Genomic DNA, 21560 nt, shown 5'->3' with positions numbered 1-21560 from the left:
AATACTGAGCTAAAATAATTGTTTAAGATATTACACATTCCTTCATTTGAATATTCAAGTTGACCGTCAGCAGATAATAGTGGACCAATGTGATTCCTAACAACCTTTTTATCTCTAATGTAACTATAGAATTCTTTGGGATTCTCTTTGGATTTATCAGTGATGTTTATTTCGTATTATCGTTTTCTTTTTCTTATTGTCTTTTTTAAATCTCTCTGTATTGATACATAATTTTCATAGTCATTAGATGCACCCGAGCATTTATATTTCTTATAAGCCTGTCTCTTTTTAGCAATGCTTTTTTCAGTTTCTTTGTTGAGCCACTTTGGGTGAGCCTGATTTGAGGAATGTCTGTCCTTAAATGGAATGTAAGTATGAATCATCTTAGTGAGCGTATTTTGAAATATTTCCCACATCTGATCTACAGGTCTTTCGCTTAATTTTGCCTCCCAATCTGTAAACTGAAGCTCCTGACGTAGTCCTATGAACTGAGCTTTACTGAAATCGGGTATTTTAGAAACACAAGTATCTATTCTAAAAAAATTTAGGAGTTTGAATCTAAGTTGTGATTGCTATTTGCAACAGTTTCACCGACTTCTACATCAGTTACCATGCTTTCGCGGCTAGTGATCAATAGATCGAGTAAGTTTCCATATCTTGTGGGCTCTTTTATATGCTGAATTAAGTAATTGTCACCAAGAAAATCAATCAAGCGACTACCTATATGGCCATGTTCAAGGGTCATCCAATCAATGTCAGTAAAATTGAAATCACCCATTATCAATAAATCCCGGTTGCAGAAACTAGACAGTTCATGAAATAACAGTTTGTCGTCTGCTGATGATAATGTCTTTGGCATATATATTACACCTATATTCATTTTTTGTCCATTTGTTTGGGTTAACTCAACCCACAAACTATCATATGCATCCTGTTTCACTTTCTCTAAAACACAGGCATGAACAATGTTTTTAACATACAACAGAACACCCCCACCTTTCTTGTGGTTTCTATCCTGATGAACATTCGAAAAATTTTGAATAGTTAATATTCTTGGTGGCCTCTATTGTTATATTGTCGTGGTTTCTTTTGATTTGTTGCCTTTATCCAATTTAAGCTCGTATTTAAATCAAATGAATGATTTTCACTTAATTTCTATCTTCATTGTGCTTAGTCTATAAGATGGTTTTCGGCACGACTATTTTGCTCGTGTATTTTGTGACGAAAAGTTTGGATTGGCGTCGTTATGACTAGCCACAATAAGACATTGTCCGATTTGGAAGTTTTGCAAAAACTCCGAAGACAGAGAGCTCATAAAAAGGGGCTTATCTGTAAGGACTTTAAGGCTCTAAATTCACAGTCTGACTCTTTATCTGTTTCCGTCCTTGACGACATGTTAATTCAGATTGAGCATTTCCTCTCAAAAATACAAGATTTTGACGAGGAAATTCACGACTTGCTCCCCAAAGAAGAAAAGGACGAGGATATGGAGAAATCCAGAGCTTACTGCCTGTCCATTCTTCTTGAATTGTCTCCTTATAAGGAACGGAGACAAGAGTTAAGGGGAGTTCTTGATTCTAAAATAAGTGAAAAACTAAACAAGTCCACTGAGAATTCTGTAAAACTTCATCTTCCTCCTATTGTTCTTCAACATTTAAAGAACAATTCCAGCAATCCTTTTGCTTATTTCAACTTTAAAAAGGGTTTTCTGAATGCCTTAGCTGGTATCCCCAATCTGACTAATAGTCAGAAGTTAATTTATTTGAAGGGATACCTCAGAGGGGAGGCTTTCCATTTAGTAGAGAATTTACCAGTGGATGATTCAAATTTTGACTCTGCTTTCCTTCTTCTTGATGAGTTGTATTTCAACAAGGAGGAAATTCTTGATAAGGTGTTGATTTCCATTATTAATGCACTGGAGGTCTCACTCTTGAGAGACCATTAGGTCTATAGATTCCAAGCTACAAGACCTAAAGGGAATTGGGGTAGATTTCACTAGGCCAGGAAGCGAGGGCCTCCTCTTGATAAGTAAATTAATCTTAGATAAATTGCCTAAATTTTTTCTAATTGAATTGTCTCGGGTGATTAATTCTAATTACCCCAATTTTAATCAACTCAAGGAAGTTTACCAGTCAGTTTTGGTTAGACTTAAAATGGGATCAGATGATCTTGGTGTCAAACCTAAACGAAGTCTTACTACCAGCTCCCTTGCTTTCAAGGAAACTTCCTTGAAAAAACCAGTTGATTCCAGTAAGGGAATTGATGGCTCCTTTAAGGGACCGTCAGGTTGCTTTATAAGGGAGCATGTCCTATAACTTTTTGAATCTCTTTGATGAACTTAGGTATAATTACCATTTACATTTGTCTATAATTCCCCTGGGTATTGTATTCCTCACATGTATATATAAAGTGTAGTGAAGATATAATGAAGTTATAATGAAGTTTAATGAAGCTGTAATTAATCATATGGAAATCCTTCCACATAATTAAGCTTGGTATATATTGCAAGCTTAGATTCTGGGGAATATTTGTTATATTGTACATTTGACCAAACTTATACCTCTGATTCATTGTGAATTTTCGTTTCTGAACATTTCAAAGATGCTGCAAAATTCTGGTTTCATAAATAGTAAAAAAAATTAAATAAAATTTATTTTATTTTTTAATATAGGAAATAAAGAGCATAATTTTATCTTTCAAATGAAACAAAAATGACAAAACTCCATCAAGAACTACCGAAGAAATAACAACAAAAAGAACAAAAACATTAAATGTACATGAGAAGGCATTTAAATTTTGCGCGACATTTTTAAAAGGCCCCAGACCCATAGTCCCCGCTTTTGGTCACTTTACCACTTTTACTTTTCACTTTTTTTCTCCTCTCGTTTCTTGTCTCTTCTTTCGAGGGCAGACTTATGAATATGGGTGTAGGGTTCTTCAAGAAGAGGAACAACAAATCCTTCTTTATAACCAACATTGTTGGATGCTGTCCTCTTCGTTTGTTTGTTTTTTTCCTTCTCGTTTCTTCATCTGGCACGCAAGGGCCTTCACTGCATTCTTCCTCCTTCCTCGCTGGCTTTTGGTCAATCTTGCCATGATTACCGCAAGAAATTACAGTGAGGAATCAAAAATATGAAGCACGGTGAGAGCTTCAAAAGAACGTGACCTCACTTTGACGTTTGGATGGGTACTGATGCCCTGATGTGTGCTATTTCTGGATCTATGCTTGTGGGAGGAGTTGCTAAATACCTCCATAAACACAATTCCGTAGCAAAAAACAAAATAGCTATAGAAAAAATTAACGCTATTACAATATACAGAATATTTGATACGCAATGGGGTTGCCAGAGGTTGCCAATAATTTATCTATTTTATTCTGTATAAAAAGATAGAAACGAAATACAGCTCTATAACTTTGTAGGAGTGTTGCCAACATCATAGAGATTCTTTTTAAATGTTTTCCTAAAATTCGTTCATGTACCAGATTTTTTCGAATAATTGCCCCTGACGGACCCTTAAGGTCAATTCTGACCCCATTAAGAAGTCTATTAGTAGATGTAAATTTTACCCCGCTTCCGACCATGCTAGTTTGAAGTGTACTTCATATAAATCCCTTGAGCACAGGAAAGCTAGAGCAGCTCAGTTAGGACTGTGCAATAGATGCCTAAATCATGGACATGGTTCTTTGGAATGCCCTGGGTTAAAGGCTGCTTTGCCTTACAAATGTTTTGTTTGCAACAAACCCAAGCACCATGGAGCCATGTGTCCTATGGCTTATAAGACACCACTTTCTGAAGGAAAAGTGTTTAATTTTCATAATTCAACAGATTCCATTGTTTTTTTGGTCTCCCTTCCTATTAGCAGAGGAATGAGAACTGCCCAATGTCTCTTTTTGTTGGACACTGGAGCCCAGTTTTCTATCATTAATAAGGAATTTGTAGAGGACAACGTTGGACCTTGTTTAAGTCCTCCTATGGAGAAGTTAGTTTCTTCCTTTGGTTTACCTCTAATGAATAAAAGAGGTTATAACTACACTTCTAACTTAAAACTCCCTTCAGGGATGAATTTGTATAGTTTGTTCTTTGCCATTGAAGGACAACTTGTCCTTACAAATTCCTTCCTTCTCTTCTGTACTACTTAGTATGAATAATCACCAATTTTTTGTCTCACCAAGTTTTCCAAAAGTGAAGGGAGACCAACTGAACGTTATAGGGATCATAGGAAATGATATTCTTCAAAACTTCTCAAACTTTTCAATTGAAAGTGCCCCCTTGTATGGTAGCCCGTCATGCAAGGTTATCAAACTTGCTGATGGTTACATTCCATACGGGACTGGGGCTCAATATATCCCTCCTAGTGAGAAGCCTTTGTACTTAAAGAGAATGATAAGGGGGATTCCTGAAATGCCCTCTAATGAAATCCAAGACGTTGATAGTTTCAAATGCAAGGAGAGGCCTTTGAGGATAAAACCAGACTCTGACCTTGGAGTGGATTCTTTTAATTGTATAGAGGAATATCATGGAGATTCACTTGTTTTCTATAATTCTTCTTTTAAGACCAGTGGAGTTTCTCTAAAGAAAACTGAGAAAGGCACTTCCCTTACTCAGTCTTATAAAACTGTTAAATATTTTCCTCCCAAAAGGTTAGGCAAAGAAAAGTTTCTTGTCAACTTCTGTTTAGAACCTGTGAGTTCTCAATTTGATCCTTTACAGGAAGTCTTTATTAATTTTAATGTTGAGTATGGTCTTGACAATTTCTATTCTTTAGAGTCCATTGGTATTAAAGAGGAACCGACCCTGGATATTAATAATTTACACATTGATGAATTTAAACAGTCCATTTCCTTCAAGAATGGACACTACTATGTGAAGATCCAGTGGAAAAAGGATTTAGTGGATCCTATTCCCTCTAACATTAAGATATCTCTAGCTGTGGCTCAAAGGGTTTATGACAAACTTGAGCAAAGGGGGCTTAGAGAGGAATATGAAGCTGTGTTTCATTAGCAAGAGGCCTTGGGTATTATTGAGCCAGTAACTAAAAGAGTCCCTGGACCCCATAGACATGTGTTGAAGGATGATGATCTTGCCACTTCTAGAATAAGGCCAGTTTTCAATTGTTCTCTCAAAGTAGGAAAAGCTCCTTCCTTAAATGAAGCTGCATTCCCGTGATTTGACTTGATGAACAACCTCCTCTCTCTCTTGTTGTATTTCAGGACCAATAATCATGTAATTTTGGCTGATGTTATGAAAGCCTTTTTGCAGATCCGTTTGAAGGATGAGGCTGATCGTAACAGGTTCTGTTTCTTCAGGAGGATTAATGACCAGTATATACCCTTCAGGTATAACACTATCATTTTTGGCTTCATTTGCTCTCCTTTCATTCTAAATTTCATTATCCAACACCATCTTTCTTTGCAGCCTGACTCTCTAACTGCCTCCTTAATCAAAGATAAATTTTATGTAGACAATTTGGTCTACACAACCAATGATCTTTGTTCTCTCCCTGCAATGGTCGAGAAGATTAACCCCTTCCATACGGTGCCGCACACGTAGGCGTCATGAGGAGCAAGTGGATTCGCGACGCTGCCATATCGGCGTCTTGATTATATTTATTGTAGTCGCCCCTGTGTTTTTACATTCTCCCAAATGCGCCCTTAATCCCATTCTCTGTGGTTTTCAAAATTCGCGGGTGAAAGAGAGAACGATCGATATAAGCGGCGACTATATTTTATGATGCGAATATTATTTCGTTACGTCGTACGGCTGGCATTGGCTGCTGCCCGCGAGATTTAAGTCCCGTATTGAAGTGGTTAATGAGATCATGCTCAATGGAGGTTTACCTCTCAGGGAGTGGACATGCAATTCGACTTCTGTTCTTTATGTTCTTGATCAAGAAGTAGTTTGCAATAAAGAGGAGGTTAAAGTGTTGGGTTATATTTATAATAAGGATCATGATACTTTGAGAATCAAGGATGTTTCCCTTATCGTAATTAATTGAACAAAACAGAATGTTAGAGAACTTACCTGTTTGAGTTCTCTAACAAATCGTTAGAAATGAATATAAGCTTGAGGCTTCGATGGCTGTAGATCCTTGCCGAGGTTTTATTGTCCTTCTGGTGACAGGGTTAAAGCTTGTCACTGGTACCAGGGTTGAAGCTAGTCTGATGTACCAGGACTGAAAGTTTGTCTTGTTCGGCAGGAGTTCTAACGAGCCTTCAAAACGGTTTCGAAGCCACGGGACAACTGATATTTCAAGTAAGTTCTCAAGTTCCCGATTTGTTAATCAAATTACAACATAGGCTTAAATAGATAATAAAGAGGGAGGGGAGTTTAATAATATTAATTAAAATTACGATTGTATGGTACGAAGTTACAGGAAAGATTCCCGATTCGAAAATTAAACAAGCTTTCGGGAAATTGCCATAGCTCAAGATAAACAATGCCATTCCCGTAACAACAATTACCACAGCCTTGACAAGAATGCCTTGACCAAAAGACAAGTTTTGTCTTCCTTGTCTTCTGTAATTGATCCTTTAGGGTTTTTCTCTCCTGTGCTCTTGCATGGAAAAATCCTTATTATAGAGATGTGCCAAAAGATGGTGGATTGGGATTGGAAATTAGATAGTGAGTTACTTGTTAGATGGAACAAGTTATGTGAAAATTTTAGGGAGGTTAATAACCTATCCTTTAAAAGGAAAACCTTTTGTACAAAATTTCCCATTAAACTGTTTGTATTTGCTGATGCTTCCAAGGAAGCCAATGGATGTGCCATATATGTGGGGCAAGAAGGAAGAGAATTAAAGGAGTCTAATACCTCTCTTCTATTTGCCAAGGTCAAGGTGGCTCCTGTTAAACAGAGAACTTTACTGTCTTTGGAGCTTATGGCAACTTTTCTATCTTTGAAATGCCTCAACACTATTTTTAAGGAAGGACTGGTGTCTGCCCCACTGGTTGAATCTGTGGTTCTTTTTGTTGATAGTCAAGTTGCCCTTTCTTGGATCCTGACCAACAAGGCTCCTAAGAAAAATATATTTGTCAATAATAGATTAAAAGAAATTTCCAATCTTTTGGAAATTTTCAAGGCCAAGTTCACTCCCATTTCTTTTACTTATGTTCCTTCTGAACATAATATGGCTGATTTCCTAACTAAACCTTGTAGTGCTAAGGTGTTCAAGGAAAAATTCAATTGGTGGGTTTATGAACCTGAATGGTTGTTGTTGCCTCCACATACTTGGCCAAAGGGTCACTTGGGATGTATTCCCTCCTGTTTCAAGGGAGAGATTGTCAATGTGGCTGTTGTACAAGTTGACGCTCCTCTAATAGATGTCTATAAGTTTTCTTCCTATAGTAAACTTCTTCATCACACTTCTTTGATTTTTAAGGCTGTCTTTCTGTTCAAGAAGTCTAATGCTGACCCTGTTAAGGCAGCATCTAATTATTTGATGAGTATTATGCAAAGGGATTCCTTTCCTGCTGAATTGGCTTATTTGCAGAATTCCAACACTAATGACATACCTCCTCTGGATACTTAAGGCCAGACAAGCTGTTTTAAGCATTTTGAAGGATTGTATAGTTTGTAGGAAATACAATTCCCATGCAGTTAATTATCCTTCTCCTTCCTCTTTACCTGCCTCTAGAGTGAATCTAAGTGTGCTGCACACCTTTGCCTATACTGGTGTAGACTACACAGGGCATTTATGGGTCAGAGACAGGAATGGAGAGAAGGTTAAGGCATACATTCTAATTTTTACTTGTTTCAATACTAGAGCAGTTCATTTAGAAGTTGTGAATACTATGTCCACTCCTGAGTTCATTTTGGCTTTTGTTAGGTTTGCTAATAGGTATGGAATTCCTTCTGCTGTTTATTCTGACAACATAGAATCTTTTGTACAAGCGGGAAAGAACAACTTTTGTCTTCTTCTGAATTTGAAGAGAAATTTACAACTTCCCCTGTTCAGCATAGAACCATTCCTGTTAATGCTGCTTGGTATGGTGCCACTTGGGAATGGTTAATACAGACAGTGAAACAATGTTTGTATAAGGTATTGGGTAGGTCTGTTTCTTCCCTGGCAGAGATTACCACTCTTTTGTCCGATGTTCAAAAAAATTTGAACAAAAGACCACTAACTTATCGTTCTTGTGAAAATGAGGTAGATGTTATTACCCCAAATCACTTCTTTATTGGAAGGACCATTCCTTCCTTGATGTTTGGAGACTTGGAACAAGTCCCTGAATGGGAATCAGGAGAAGACTACCCTTCTCAAATTGGTCATGGACTGTAAATGATGGTTGACAGAGTACTTGGTCAGCTTAAGGGAAAGGGATAGAGCTGCATATCACAGTTCTAGAAGCTGGGAAAAGAGTGATATTGCCTTTTTGAAACTCCCCCTCAAGACCAGACCCTTCTGGCCCTTAGTTCGTATTGTGGAAACTTTTCGTGACCAAGACAAGGTGATACGTACAGTCTCTGTCATTAAGCCTGATGGAAACTCTGTTAAAGTCAACATAAGACTTTTAATCGCTCTAGAGCTCATGCTGAGTTGAGTTCCAGTCTTGAGGATGAATCCCCTGAGGATCCTAATGTTCAGGCTAGAGAGTCAGAACCCTTTGAAGAGGTCTCAGACTCAGAGGAGGTTAACTCTTTACAAGACGATTGTGTCTCTCTGGAACCTGTATCTGTGAGGCCAACTCGTAAGACTGCACTAGCCTCTAGAGACCTAGTAAGGTCCCTAGCAAACAAAAACTTGTTATAAATTTTGCTCGAAAGTGTTATATTTCTTAAACACTTCCTTTTTGTTGTTGGGGAGGCTGTGGTAATTGTTGTTACGGGTATTGCATTGTTTACCTTGAGCTACGGCAATTTCTCAAAAGCTTGTTTAATTTCGAATCGGGAACCTTACCTGTAACTTCGTACCACACTATTGTAATTTTAATTAATATATTATTAAACTCCCCTCCCTCTTAATTGTTTATTAAGCCTATGTTGTAATTTTGATTAACAAATCAGGAACTTTGAGAACTTACTTAAAGTATTAGTTGTCCCGTGGTTTCGAAGCCGTTTTACGAGCTCGTAAGAATCCCAGCCGAACAAGACTATGTTTAGTTAACTGAACGTCAGACAAGCTTCAGCGCTGGTACCAGACGCAACTAATAAACCTTGAGAAAGGAATTCTACAGTTTGATCGAAGCCTCAAGAATACACTACTAGTTCTGACGAAAGTTAGAGAACTCAACCAGGTAAGTTCTCTAACATTCTCGAATTTGATGATACTTAATTACAATAACTCAAAGGTGGGACATCAATGTTTTTTCAGGGTTTCCAAGAGAAAAAGGATTATTAGGTAGAGGTTTAGATGTAGAAAGAAAAACTAGGTATAACAATGAACTAAGAAATCGGGATATTACCGACTTGATGGAGGAACTAATAGATTTGAAAGTTGATAATAGAGCAATGCACAGAGAGATAAGCTATCTATGAAAAGCCAATGAAGAGATGAACAGAGAGCTTAATGATAAAAAAAAAAAATTAATTGAATATGGTCAGAAGTGATAACAAAAGAATGAAAAATGAAGATAAAATATGAAGAGTTGGGAAAGAGGTCAAAGAACAAATACAAGCAGTGACTGAAAAAATTGGAGAATTGATAAAGAATACAGATCTAAAAATATAAAATCAATGGAAGCTAGAATAAAAAAAAATCAGAAAATAACATTTAAAGAAATTGTACAACAGTAGGTAGAGGAAAATGCTAAACAAATGGTAGTTATAGTAATTCAAGAAAAGGAAAACTGGAAAGAAAAAAGTGCATTGTAGTTTATGCTATTAAAGAAAAACAATGTATACAAATACCAAAGAGGAAAAGAAGAGAAAGAAATTGCAAAGGCAGTTCTGAAAGAGGTACAAGAGGGACAGGAATTGAACAAAGAGATTGAAGAAGTGCATAGAATGGGACAGCACTGTAGAGAAAAACAGTATAGGCCACTAAAAATTAAGTTAAGGTCTCAAATGATAGCTGAAGGAGTACTATCAAAAGTAACAAAGCTGGCAAATAGTGAAAATTACAAAAATGTATGGATAGAAAAGGAAATGAGTGATGAGGGAAAAGAGAAAAGACACTTAGAAATGAAGCAAATGAAAAAATGAGAGAAGAACGGAGACTGAAAAGAATGAGTTTTATTTTGGAGAGTACTGGACATGAGGCTAAAAAAATGGTACATGATAAAATAAAATAAAATAAAATAAAATAAAAATAAAAATAACAAACTAACATAGACGGTGTGAGGACATGAAAAGAAACTTAAAAAGGATAGTTATAGAAGAGATCTGAAAAAGAATAGCTTTCCACACAGAGTGGGGAGATATCTTTAACAAATTGAATGAGGAAACAGGGAGTGCAAAAACTATACAAGAATTTAAGATCAAATTTGATACTGAGAGATACAAAAGTGGGTCACTATGAGCATAGCTCTCTTCCCGTAAAATGCAACTAGGTAAAACTAGGTAAAGCATTCAAACTCCTCACTTCCTCTCTTATGGTCTGTGTTTCTGCCCTGTACAATTCCTCTCTTCCTCATGTTCCATGATTCTGCCCCATACAGTACTGTTGTCCCGAAAATATGCTAAAAACTTCTATTTAGCGAGTTGCCGATGAACGTTTTTGGAACCAACCAACTGCCACCTGGTTGTTTACACAAAACAGGAAGGGAGTTTCATAGTTAAATTGACCAATAATGTAGTCTTTGTATCTTCGTTCAATTATTCTTTTTGCACAATCAGTGACAACAATGGAAAAAATAAATTATAAAAGATTTAGAGAAAAGAAACCTACAAAGAGATGTCTTGATGTAAGTACAATTGAGTCCCCACTTGGTATAAAAAGTGTCTGAACGAGACCCCAAAGACATACCAAAGGTTCGATAGAAATGGCTTCTTGGGGTTCAATAGAGACAATAGCAAATGTATAGAGGGATAGACATGGAAAGAGAACCCAGGTTTAGAAATATAGTAAATAGAGAAATTGATGAATTGTTAGATGAAATAATTGAACTGAAAAGTGAATGCAAAAGTATATATAAAGAAGTAGCCATATTAAGAAAGGCCAATGAAGAAAATAACAGGGAAATAGATGAATTGAAAATGGAACTGAATAGGATAAGGAGAAAAAAAGATTGAAAAATGCAATTATGAATAGGAATGAGGCATTACAGAAAGAGATGAAGGATCAAATACATGCAGTGACTGAGAAAGTGGAAGAAAAGATCAAAGAAAATGACTTCCAAGAAATAAAGAAACAGTGGAAGGTGGAACAGGAAAGTAAAAAAATATCTTTTAAAGAAATAGTGGAATAATAAGTTAAGGACAATGCTAAGGAAACGGTAATCCAAGTGAGTAAAGAGAAAGGAAATTTGGTTAGGGATACAGTGGACAAAAAAAAGATGCATTGTGATCTATGGTATTAAAGAAAAGCATGATGTCCTTAGGTATCAGAGAGAAAAAGAGGAAAAAGAGACCGCTAAAGAAATTCTGAAAGAGATTGAAGAGGAGGATCAAACTTTGGATAAAGAAATTGAGGAAACATAGAATAGGTAGATACTCAAAAGAAAAAAAATATATATATATATAAGCCACTTAAATTAAACTTAGGTTACAAATGATAGCAGAGGAAGAACTATCCAGAACAGCAAAACTAGTAAATACTGAAAATCACAAAAATGTATGGATAAAAAAAGAAATGAGTGAAAAAAAGGAGCTTAGAAATGAAGTGAATGAAAAAAACTAAAAAAAAAACCTAAAAAAAAAAACAAAAAACTTTTTTTTTTTTTTTAAGAGGTGGCTGAGAAAACGGTATATCAGAAAAAAGGAAAAAAGCAGACAGAAAAAGATGAGAAAGAAAAAATTAAAATTAGCCTATGCCAATATAGATGGAATGATCTCAGGACTGAATGAACTAAATGACTACCTGGCATCAGAAAAACCAGACCTAATGGGAATAGTAGAAACTAAACTAAAAGGTGATCTACCATCAAACAAAGTGGGACAAGGTTTATACAACTGCTGGATGAAGAATAGAAAGGAAAAATGAGGGGGAGTATTATTTCTGACCAGGAAAGACTTAAATGTGACAAAGTTAACAAAAGGAAAAAATGTAGAATCAGTTATGATAAAAGTAGAAAACAACCACATGAAAAGTAGAAAATTTGTAGTAGTGTATGTGCCCCCCAAAACACAGTCCTGGACAGAACACAATCATTCCAAATTGTTAGAAGATACTAAGTATGAACTGATTGATATACTGAAAGAAAGAGGAAATATAATAATTATGGGTGATTTTAACTCAAAAGAGAAATGTTGGGAAGAAATGACAGTAAAGGGTGGAGAAGACGTATGGAGCAGCATGCTACTCAATATGACCATTGAATACACAATGACTCAGTGGATAAAGGACAATACTAGATACAGAAACAATGAGGAACCTTCAAGACTGGATTTAATACTTATGTCAGAACCTGAAATTGTAGACAGAATAGATTACAAAACACCAATAGGAAAGAGTGACCATGTACTAATAGAATTCAAATTAAAAGAGCAAATAGACCTAAGAAGAAATGAGAAACATAGAATAGGAAGACCAATGTACAACAAAATGAATTTTGAGAAACTTAAAAAATTCTTTCATAATGCAAACTGGGAAAAATTCCTAAATGAAGAAACAAGGATGGAAGAGAAATGGAATATACTAAAAGAAATTTATAATGAGGGTGTGAACAAATATGTACCACAACAAAAGCAAGAAAGAACATACATAAAGAACTGGTACAACAAAAAATGTAGTGAAGCTAAGGATAAAAGAGACAAAGCCTGGAAAAAATGGAAAAAAGACAAAAAAAGAGCAAATGGCAAACATACATCAAACTAAGAAACAATTATGTAAAAATACGCAGAGAAGAAAAGAGAAATTATAAAAAAAATTAATAGCAAAATGCAAGAAACAGCCTAAACTATTTTACAGATATGTGAATGGTAAACTAAAAAACAAACAAGAAATAGAAAAGCTGCGCCAAGGAATCATGAATATACAGAAGAACAAGAAATGGCAGAAATTACGAGCAACCACTTCAAATTGGTATTCACAATTGAGAACACACATAACTGTGAGGGAATAGAGAGACAGAAATCCCCCCAATGAAGGAAATAACTGTAACAAAGAAGGAAGTCAGTGACCAAATAAAAAATCTTGATGTCAGAAAATTGCATGATCCGGATGGAATTGCAAATAGGATACTGAAAGAATGGGTAGAAGAGTTAACAGATAAAATATACACCATAATCAAATGCTTGCTCAAAGAAGGAAAGGTACCACAAGACTGGGAAATGCAAACATTGTACCAATATATAAAGGAGGAAGCAAGGAAAATCCAACTAACTACAGACCAGTCTCCCTAACAAGCACAGTAGCTAAAATATGTGAAAAAGTTATCAAAAGTAGATGGGTTAAACACCTGGAAGAAAAATCTATACTAAACCCAAATCAATTTGGATTTAGACAAGGAAGATCATGTACAACAAACCTGATCTGCTTCTACTCAAGACTAATAGATATAATACAAGAGAGGGATGGATGGGCAGACTGTGCCTATCTAGACCTACAAAAGGCATTTGACAAAGTACCACACAAGAAATTAATAAGAGAATTAGGATCAATAGGTGGCATTGCAGGTAAATTATTAGAATGGATGGAAGACTTCCTGACTGGGAGAAAAATGAGGGTAGTAAATTAGAGACAAATACTCAAAGTGGGAAGAAATGAAAAGTGGTGTTCCACAAGGGTCAATGCTGGCTCCAATCATGTTTGCTATATATATAAATGATATGGATGAAGGAGTTGAATGTTATATGAATTTCTTTGCAGATGACACAAAAATATTGAAGAGAGTAAGAACAGAAGAGGACTGTGATTCATTGCAATCAGACCTGGACAAAATCTGGAAATGGACTCAAAGGTTGGAAGTGAACTTCAATATCAAGAAATGTAGCATAATGGAGTTTGGAAAAACTAAAATTAGAATTTCAAAAAATTATAAAATTAGTGAAGAAGAAATAAAAAAAGTGCACTTGGAAAGGGATCTTGAAGTAATAATCACCCAAGACATGACACTGGATAAACATACAAACAAAATAGTTGGAGAAACCTCCAACCTATTAAGGTCAATGAAAGTGGCATTTGACTATTTGGATGAAGAAATTATTAAAAAAATATTAGTTACATTAATAAGACTGAAACTGGAATATGCAGTGACACTATGGACACCCAATACTAAAAAGAATATAAAAAAAATAGAAAGAATACAGAGAGCAATGACAAAGTTGCACCAGCTCTTTCCAAATTAACATACAAAGATTATCAAAATTGGAACTACCAACACTGGAGCAGAGAAGAGAAAGACTATCTTTAGAATCATGAAAGGGATGGAAATCCTTGATAGGAATGATTTATTTAAAAATGACAATGGAAAAACAAAAGGTCATGAAAAGAAACTCAAAACTCAAAACTCAAAAAGGATAACTATAGAAGAGCTCTAAAAAAAATAGCTTCCCACATAAGAGTATTGGATATCTGGAATAACTTAGATAAAGAAACGCATTTACTTGCTTCTCTCAATCTACATTCTACCTCCACCCTCACCCCTCCCTTTCCTGCCACATTTGCACCCAAGTATCTAAAACTACTTCTCCAGTCTCTCTCCCTTAATACTCTCTTCCAGTCTGCTGCCACTTTCTCCCCTTGTACATCTCATCACCTTACTTTTACCCATATTTATCTTCAACTTCCTTCTTTTGCACACCTTCCCAAACTCGGTCAATAACTTCCTCAGTCCCTCCTCTGATCCTGCTACAAGCACAGTGTTGTCAGCAAAAAACATATGGTTTATCTCCCACTTTTCTCCATTTTCTTTAACCATCTCCAATCCCCAACCCACTACTCTTGCATTTACCTCTTGCACCACCCCATCCATGTATAAGTATAACAGTGAAATAACACATCCCTGATGAAGTCCCACCTTTACCTTAAACCACTCACTCTCTCCATTTCTGATTCTAACACAAGCTCTACTAATCTCGTAAAAACACTTGACTGCTCTTAAAAGCTTTCCTCCTCTCCCATATACCTGCAAAACCTTCTAGAGTGCCTTCCTGTTTACTCAGTCATAAGCCTTTTCCAAGCCCATAAAAGCCCCAAAAAGATCCTTACCTTTTCCCAAAGCTTTCTCACATATCTGTTTTACCACAAAAATCTGATCCACACAACCCCAACCTGTCCTAAACCCACACTGTTCCTCACCAATTACTCACTCTGTTCCTCTCCTAATCCTCTCCGTCAAGACCCTCTCCTAAGCCTTCCCAACTACACTTAGCAAGCTGATCCCTCTGAAACTACTACACTCACACATATCCCCTTTTCCCTTGTAAAGTGGAACTACACAAGCACTCCTCAAAGATGAATTCCAGAGGGAACCCCTCCCCCACCCCCAATTTTCACAACTCGTTGGCAGATTTACCTCCATGCGTGAGGTGCAGCTCTATGAGCCTAACATTTAATGGAATACAAGACACCAATTGGGAAGAGTGACCACATACTAATAGAGTTTGATCTACAAGAACATATTAATTTGAAAAGAAATTAGAAACATAGAAAAGGAAGACTAATTTACAACAGAACAGATTTTGAGAAACTCAGAAAATTCCTTCAAAATGTAAATTGGGAAAACTTCTTAAATGAAGAAACAAAGATGGAAGAGAAATGGAGCATATTCAAATTTTTTTAAAGGGGGAATAGACAAATATGTACCAAAGCAGAAGCAAGAAAGGGTGTACATTAAGTGCTGGTACAACAACAAAATGTAGTGAGGCTAAAGATAAAAGAGAAAGCTTGGTAAAGATGGAAAAAAAAAAACCAAGTGGCAAATATATATTAAACTAAGAAATGAATATATAAAAATACACAAGGAAGAAAAGAGAAACTATGAAAAAGACATAATAGACCAATGCAAGGATCAACCTACTGTAAACTATTCTACAGGTATGTGAATGGTAAACTAAAAGATAAACAAGAAATAGTAAAACTGCATCAAGGAAATGATGAATATATAGATGTAGAAATGGCTGAAATTATGAACATTTTAAATCTGTATTCACAATTGAAAGTATGCAAAATTGGGAGGAAGGACAGAAAGATCCCCCCCAATGAAAGAAATAATTGTGACACAGAAGGAAATAAATGGACCAAATAAAAACTCTTGATGTCAGAAAATCACACGGTCTGGAGGGAATTGCAAATTGGATATTAAAAGAATGTGTAAATTAACTAATGGACAAAATATATGATAATTGATTACTCACTCAAAAAAGGAAAGGTACCGCAAGATTGGAAAAATGCAAATATTGTACAAATATATAAAAGGGGGGACAAGGAAAATCCAACTAACTATACACTGGTCTCCCTTACAAGTACAGTAGCAAAAATATGTGACAAAATTATCAACATCTGGAAGAAAATAATATACTGAATCCTAAACAATTTTGCTTTAGACACAGAAGATCATGTGGCATTAACTTGATTTGCTTTTACTTGAGAGTAATAGAAATAATGCAAGAAAGGGATGGATGGGCTGATTGTGCATTCCTAGATTTACAAAAAGCATTTGATAAAGTACCACACAAAAGGCTACTTAGAAAAATTGAAACAATATTTGGAATACAAAGAAAGTTATTGGAATGGATGAAGGATTTCTTGAACAGGAGAAAAATGAGGTGCTTAGAGACAAAAACTCGACCTGGGAAGAAATTATAAATGGAGTCCCACAAGGTTCTGAGAGATAGAAAGATGGGTCACTACGAGCATAGCTGTCTTCCCATATAATAGAACTAGGTAAATTTAATCTCCAGCTCCGTGTCTTCACAACTGGTTGACAGCCTCACTTCTGTACTTGTGGCACAACCCTCTGGGGTTAACATTTAGTCTCTAGGTGATGAAGTAGTGGGGATAAATCAACTCCAGCAGTTGGGCTCTGCTGTGGAAGTGTTGTGTCTCACTACATTGCCTTTGATCTATGCAGTGTGGTAGAACTGGTTGAGAGATCAAGTGTCAACCCTTCATAACTGCATTCATAAAATGGAGGTGAGGGGTTTGACAGGTTTTGAAAATGGGCAGCAGGGAGATTGTTCTTTCTACTGTTCATTTTGCAGGACCATCATAAGCATTCCAATCAATTGTTGTTTCACTAAGTGAAAAACCTGCAGTAGCTGGCAATAGTCCTTGGGCTGTTATCTGTTTTGTAACAGTGTAAGATTGTTTCTCTTTCACTGGTAGGAGGGAGAAGAGAGCAGTTGCCAGTTGTTAGCTCTCAATAAATGAAGTGTAAGAAATACAGTTGATGATAAAGAGAGATCCTGGGGCCAGGCTGGAGACTGAATACCAACCTCTCAGGGCTGCACCTGATGAAAAGGCTATTGATCAGTTTTGAAAATGGGCAGCTTCACTGTCCATCTTCCAGGACCATCATAGATACCCATCATTGGTCCCTCACAAGTATGTACCCACCATTGGTCTCTCAGCCTGAAAAAAAACTCAATATTAACCAGATGAGCCACTACACAGAAGACAAAAAATATGTCATCTTTCACTACCCAACATTTCCACATTACAAAAATTTATGAGTTTCTTCTGAGATTAATTAAGTGATCCATAGGCTGTGGCCCAATACCTTGGAGCTATTGGTCTTCTGCAAGATAAATTATGCAACAGGTTGATTATTAATTCAAATCCTTAAAGATAAATTCATACCTTGTCATTAATATCAGTTTGCAGCATATTGTTCTGGCTTTTATGCTAATTTACAACCTACAACATCTAGGGAATGTGAGCTGATGGTAGCTAAGGGAGAGCTAACCAGGGCTTCACAGCTACTTGGCAAACTACAAAAGAAGGAAGACTTGAATGTGGATCTGCAAGTTAAATTGCTCTTATTGGAAAGTGAGTTGCTGGTGATAAGTGGCAGCAGCACAACAGCTTTACCCATCCTGGTTGAGGCCTTAGCATTGGCAGACAAACACCACCTTCACTACCTGGCTGCATTAACACGTTTGCACCTTGCCAATGTCCAGGTATGTGTTTATCTAATTGTATTTAACCAATTGCAGCATACAGGAAAAGAGTTACACATGCCCTCACAGATTACTTTTACTTAGTTGTATCTTATTGGAAGGGGAGCTACACTTGTGGTGTCCCATCTCTGTATCTCACCATATCTAATTTACTCTTAAATTCTTGTATTGTTTTTGTACACACTATTGTTTCATCTAGTATGTTCCATACATATACCTCTCTGTGGGGAACGCTGTTTTTTCAGGTCTCTTCTATAACTGTCCTTTTTGAGTTTCTTTCCGTGTTTCTCTTATCCCAATTTAGTAAGTCATCTCTGTCAAAGACTTCCACTCCTCTCATAATTCTGTAGATTGTCAACAAGTCACCTCTTTCTCTTCTATGTTCCAGTGTTGATATTTCTAGTTTTGACAGTCTTTCTTCATATGACATTTTTGATAGTGTTGGGGCCATCTTTGTAGTTCCTCTCTGGATTCTTTCAATTTCCCTTATATTCTTTTTTGCCCCCCCCTGGAGCCGCTCTATTCTGCGGGGCAGTGACCCCAGGATCTTGCCTCCATGTGGAGGGGGTGGCGATGGCCGATGGCAGTAGCATGCTGGGGGCCAGCTACCCATGAGCCTCAGTACGACATAGCCTCGACCATTGCTGAATAGACTTTTATACCTGCATTTCTTAACCCAACCATTACCTTCTTTTCCCATTGCCCACCTTTCTACCTCTTTTATTCTATCATGATTGACCCTCCTGATGACATGGCCAAATTTTGAAGCCTCTCAGTAACAAACTTTCATATACAATCATTATAAGTCAAACTTTTCATTCGTAATCACTATAAAAAAAAATAGTCCCATGGCGATGGCTAGTGATGATAGGGGCAGGAGAAGGTGATCTCTGGGAGCCTCTATTCACAAACTGCACATTGGCAATGTGGGCAAGATAGTAATTCTGTGTTGGGATGGAGGCACCATCACAGCTCGGCAGCTACCCACATGACTGAGCAGCCCTGTTCAGGATCCACTCTGCTCACTCCACATGGGGAGGGGTCTAGTAAACCGCCCCCAGTAAGGTCACCCTCATTGTGGTCAATATGCCAAAAAATCCCAAGCACAGATGACGACCTCAGAATCGAAAAAAGACTCTTCTTTGACACCACCAAACACTGATAGTAATATAAAACAATTGAAAATTGTGCACATAGGAGATATTCCAATACAGTGTAACTATAATGATATATCTACTCCACTGAGCAAATTTGGAACTATGGTAGAAATTTGCATGAAAATTCTTGACATTGAGAAAAAATGGGAAGCTTGGGTAACATTTGATAAGCATGAAGATACCTGAGCAGAAACTTCAATATCCTGAAAATTTACAATTCTTTAGTCAAAGGAGCCTTAACAGATAAGGTTCCTAGAAATCTAGATGTATATAAACCTGCAGAATGGAATTCAGATAACCATCAAGATAATACTATAAAAGAAAGAATCCCCCAACATCCTATGTGGTTAGTTATTAAGGCTAAGGAAGAAAAATTTAATTACTATAAATTTAACCCCTTCCATACGGTGCCGCATACTTAGGCGTCATGAGGAGCAAGTGGATACGCGAGGCTGTCATATCGGCGTCTTGATTATATTTATTGTAGTTGCCCCTCCGTAATGACATACTCTCTAAACTGTCTGTAATCACATTTTCTATGGTTATCAAAATTCACAGGTGAAAGAGAGAACGATCGATATAAGCGGTGACTATATTTTATGATGTGAGTATTATTATGACACATCGTACGGCTGGCATTGGCTGCTGCCCGCGAGATTTAAGGCCCGTACTGAAGAGGTTAATAGATACCTTCAACAGAGGGTAGGTAGCATTAAAAATGGAGATATAACAAGATTTGGTAAGAATTCAATACTTGTGCATGCCAAATCAAAGACACAATCCAAGATGCTCTGTATGATGAATGTTGAAAATAGTGACATAATAGAAAAGATTAGTCCTCACCAAAATTTTAATTCTGGAAGAGGTGTTATCCATGATAAAGACTTGTATGAAATGACTGAACTAGAAATATTAGAAATGTGCCCCACATCTATTTGGAAAGTGAAAAAGATCCCAAACAGTAATGTGATCATACTTTTGAGGATAGCAATACATGTATACCGACTCATATAGCAATTGAAAATGAAAGAGTGAGAATTAGACCTTTCCATCCCAAAGCTCTACAGTGCTATAATTGTTATTAATTTGGCCATCCATCAAAGATATGTAAGAATAATGAGGTATGTGGTAATTGCTCTGGCCCAACACACGACCAATACTTAGATACTCCCAAATGTATCAATTGTCAATTGAATCACAAACCGGTTGATAGAGTATGTGAAGAATACAAATTTGAAATAGCAACTATAAATAAAGCTTATACTGATGAAATAGCAGCTATAAATAAAGCTTATACTGAGCATATCACGATAGGACATGCTAAGCGACTCTTAGGAAGAAAAAAAGAGCTATGCAAACGCTCTTACTACCCCAAGAAATCCACCTCATTCTACAAATCTCCCCACTACAAAAGAAACTTCAACCTCTGGGGTAGCAGCCCAACATTCAAGGCCAAATAATCAACATACTATGGTGAGAACTCCAAACACAAATACAGATATTCTACTTCCAGATTACAAAAACACTTCACATAGTAAAGAAGTGCAACCCTCAATTTCCCTTCCACCTTCCAGTGTAGTGTCTCAGGCAGAATCTGCAAATGCTCCTATCACCCCAAGAAATCCACCTTGTTCTACAGAAATGCAACACTCATGGCTAGGTGATCAGCATACTTCGATGAAAACACTAAACACTAAGATATACTACCTCCTGATCATAAACCACCTTCTAGCGAAATATCTCAAGCAGAATCTGCAAATGCTCGTACTACTCCAAGAAATCCACTTCATTCAACAAATCCCTCCTCTGTGAATGAAACCTCAACCTCTGGGGTAGCAGCCCAACATTCAGGGCCAGGTGACCAACATACCTCGGCAAGAACACAAAACACTAAGGCAGATATCCTACCCCCTGATCATAAAAACACTTTATATAGAAAAGAGGGGCAGCCCCCCAATCCTCCTCCATCTTCCAGCATAGTGTCTCGGGCAGAATCACTACCGGACTCAATGGAGATTGAAACAAAAAACAAAACAAAAGAACAAGAACACCCTCACCCTCTCCATCAACTCCAAAGAAAGTTGATGGAGAGGGTGAGGGTCTTCTTGTTCAACTCCAAATAAAGCAACAGAAAATCACACAACCCCAACTTCACACCAGAAATCCAAGACCTCATCAGACAACGTGACACACTTAAACACGATACCCCCACACCTATCCCTCAAAACATAGCAGACCAAA

The 21560-nt window shown here is 36.8% G+C and overlaps 1 protein-coding gene across 6 annotated transcripts in view; it reads left to right on the top strand.

Annotated features, from left to right (window-relative positions):
- The window catches only part of ida (anaphase promoting complex subunit 5 ida), a 334874-nt gene that overhangs the window by 263121 nt on the left and 50193 nt on the right, over positions 1 to 21560 (top strand). For all 6 annotated transcript variants that reach the window (XM_076201024.1, XM_076201023.1, XM_076201022.1 and 3 more), the window contains exon 14: positions 17913 to 18162. In XM_076201024.1, the coding sequence (XP_076057139.1) occupies positions 17913 to 18162 (250 nt within the window). The remainder of the gene's footprint in view (positions 1 to 17912; positions 18163 to 21560) is intronic.

This window comes from Oratosquilla oratoria, chromosome 17 (genome assembly GCF_046742065.1).
Source record: "Oratosquilla oratoria isolate Oo_2021 chromosome 17, ASM4674206v1, whole genome shotgun sequence".
In the NCBI taxonomy this organism is placed as follows: Eukaryota; Metazoa; Arthropoda; class Malacostraca; order Stomatopoda; family Squillidae; genus Oratosquilla; species Oratosquilla oratoria.
The sequence above is the reverse complement of the archived record's forward strand: the minus strand, read 5'-3'. Positions and strand labels throughout refer to the sequence as shown.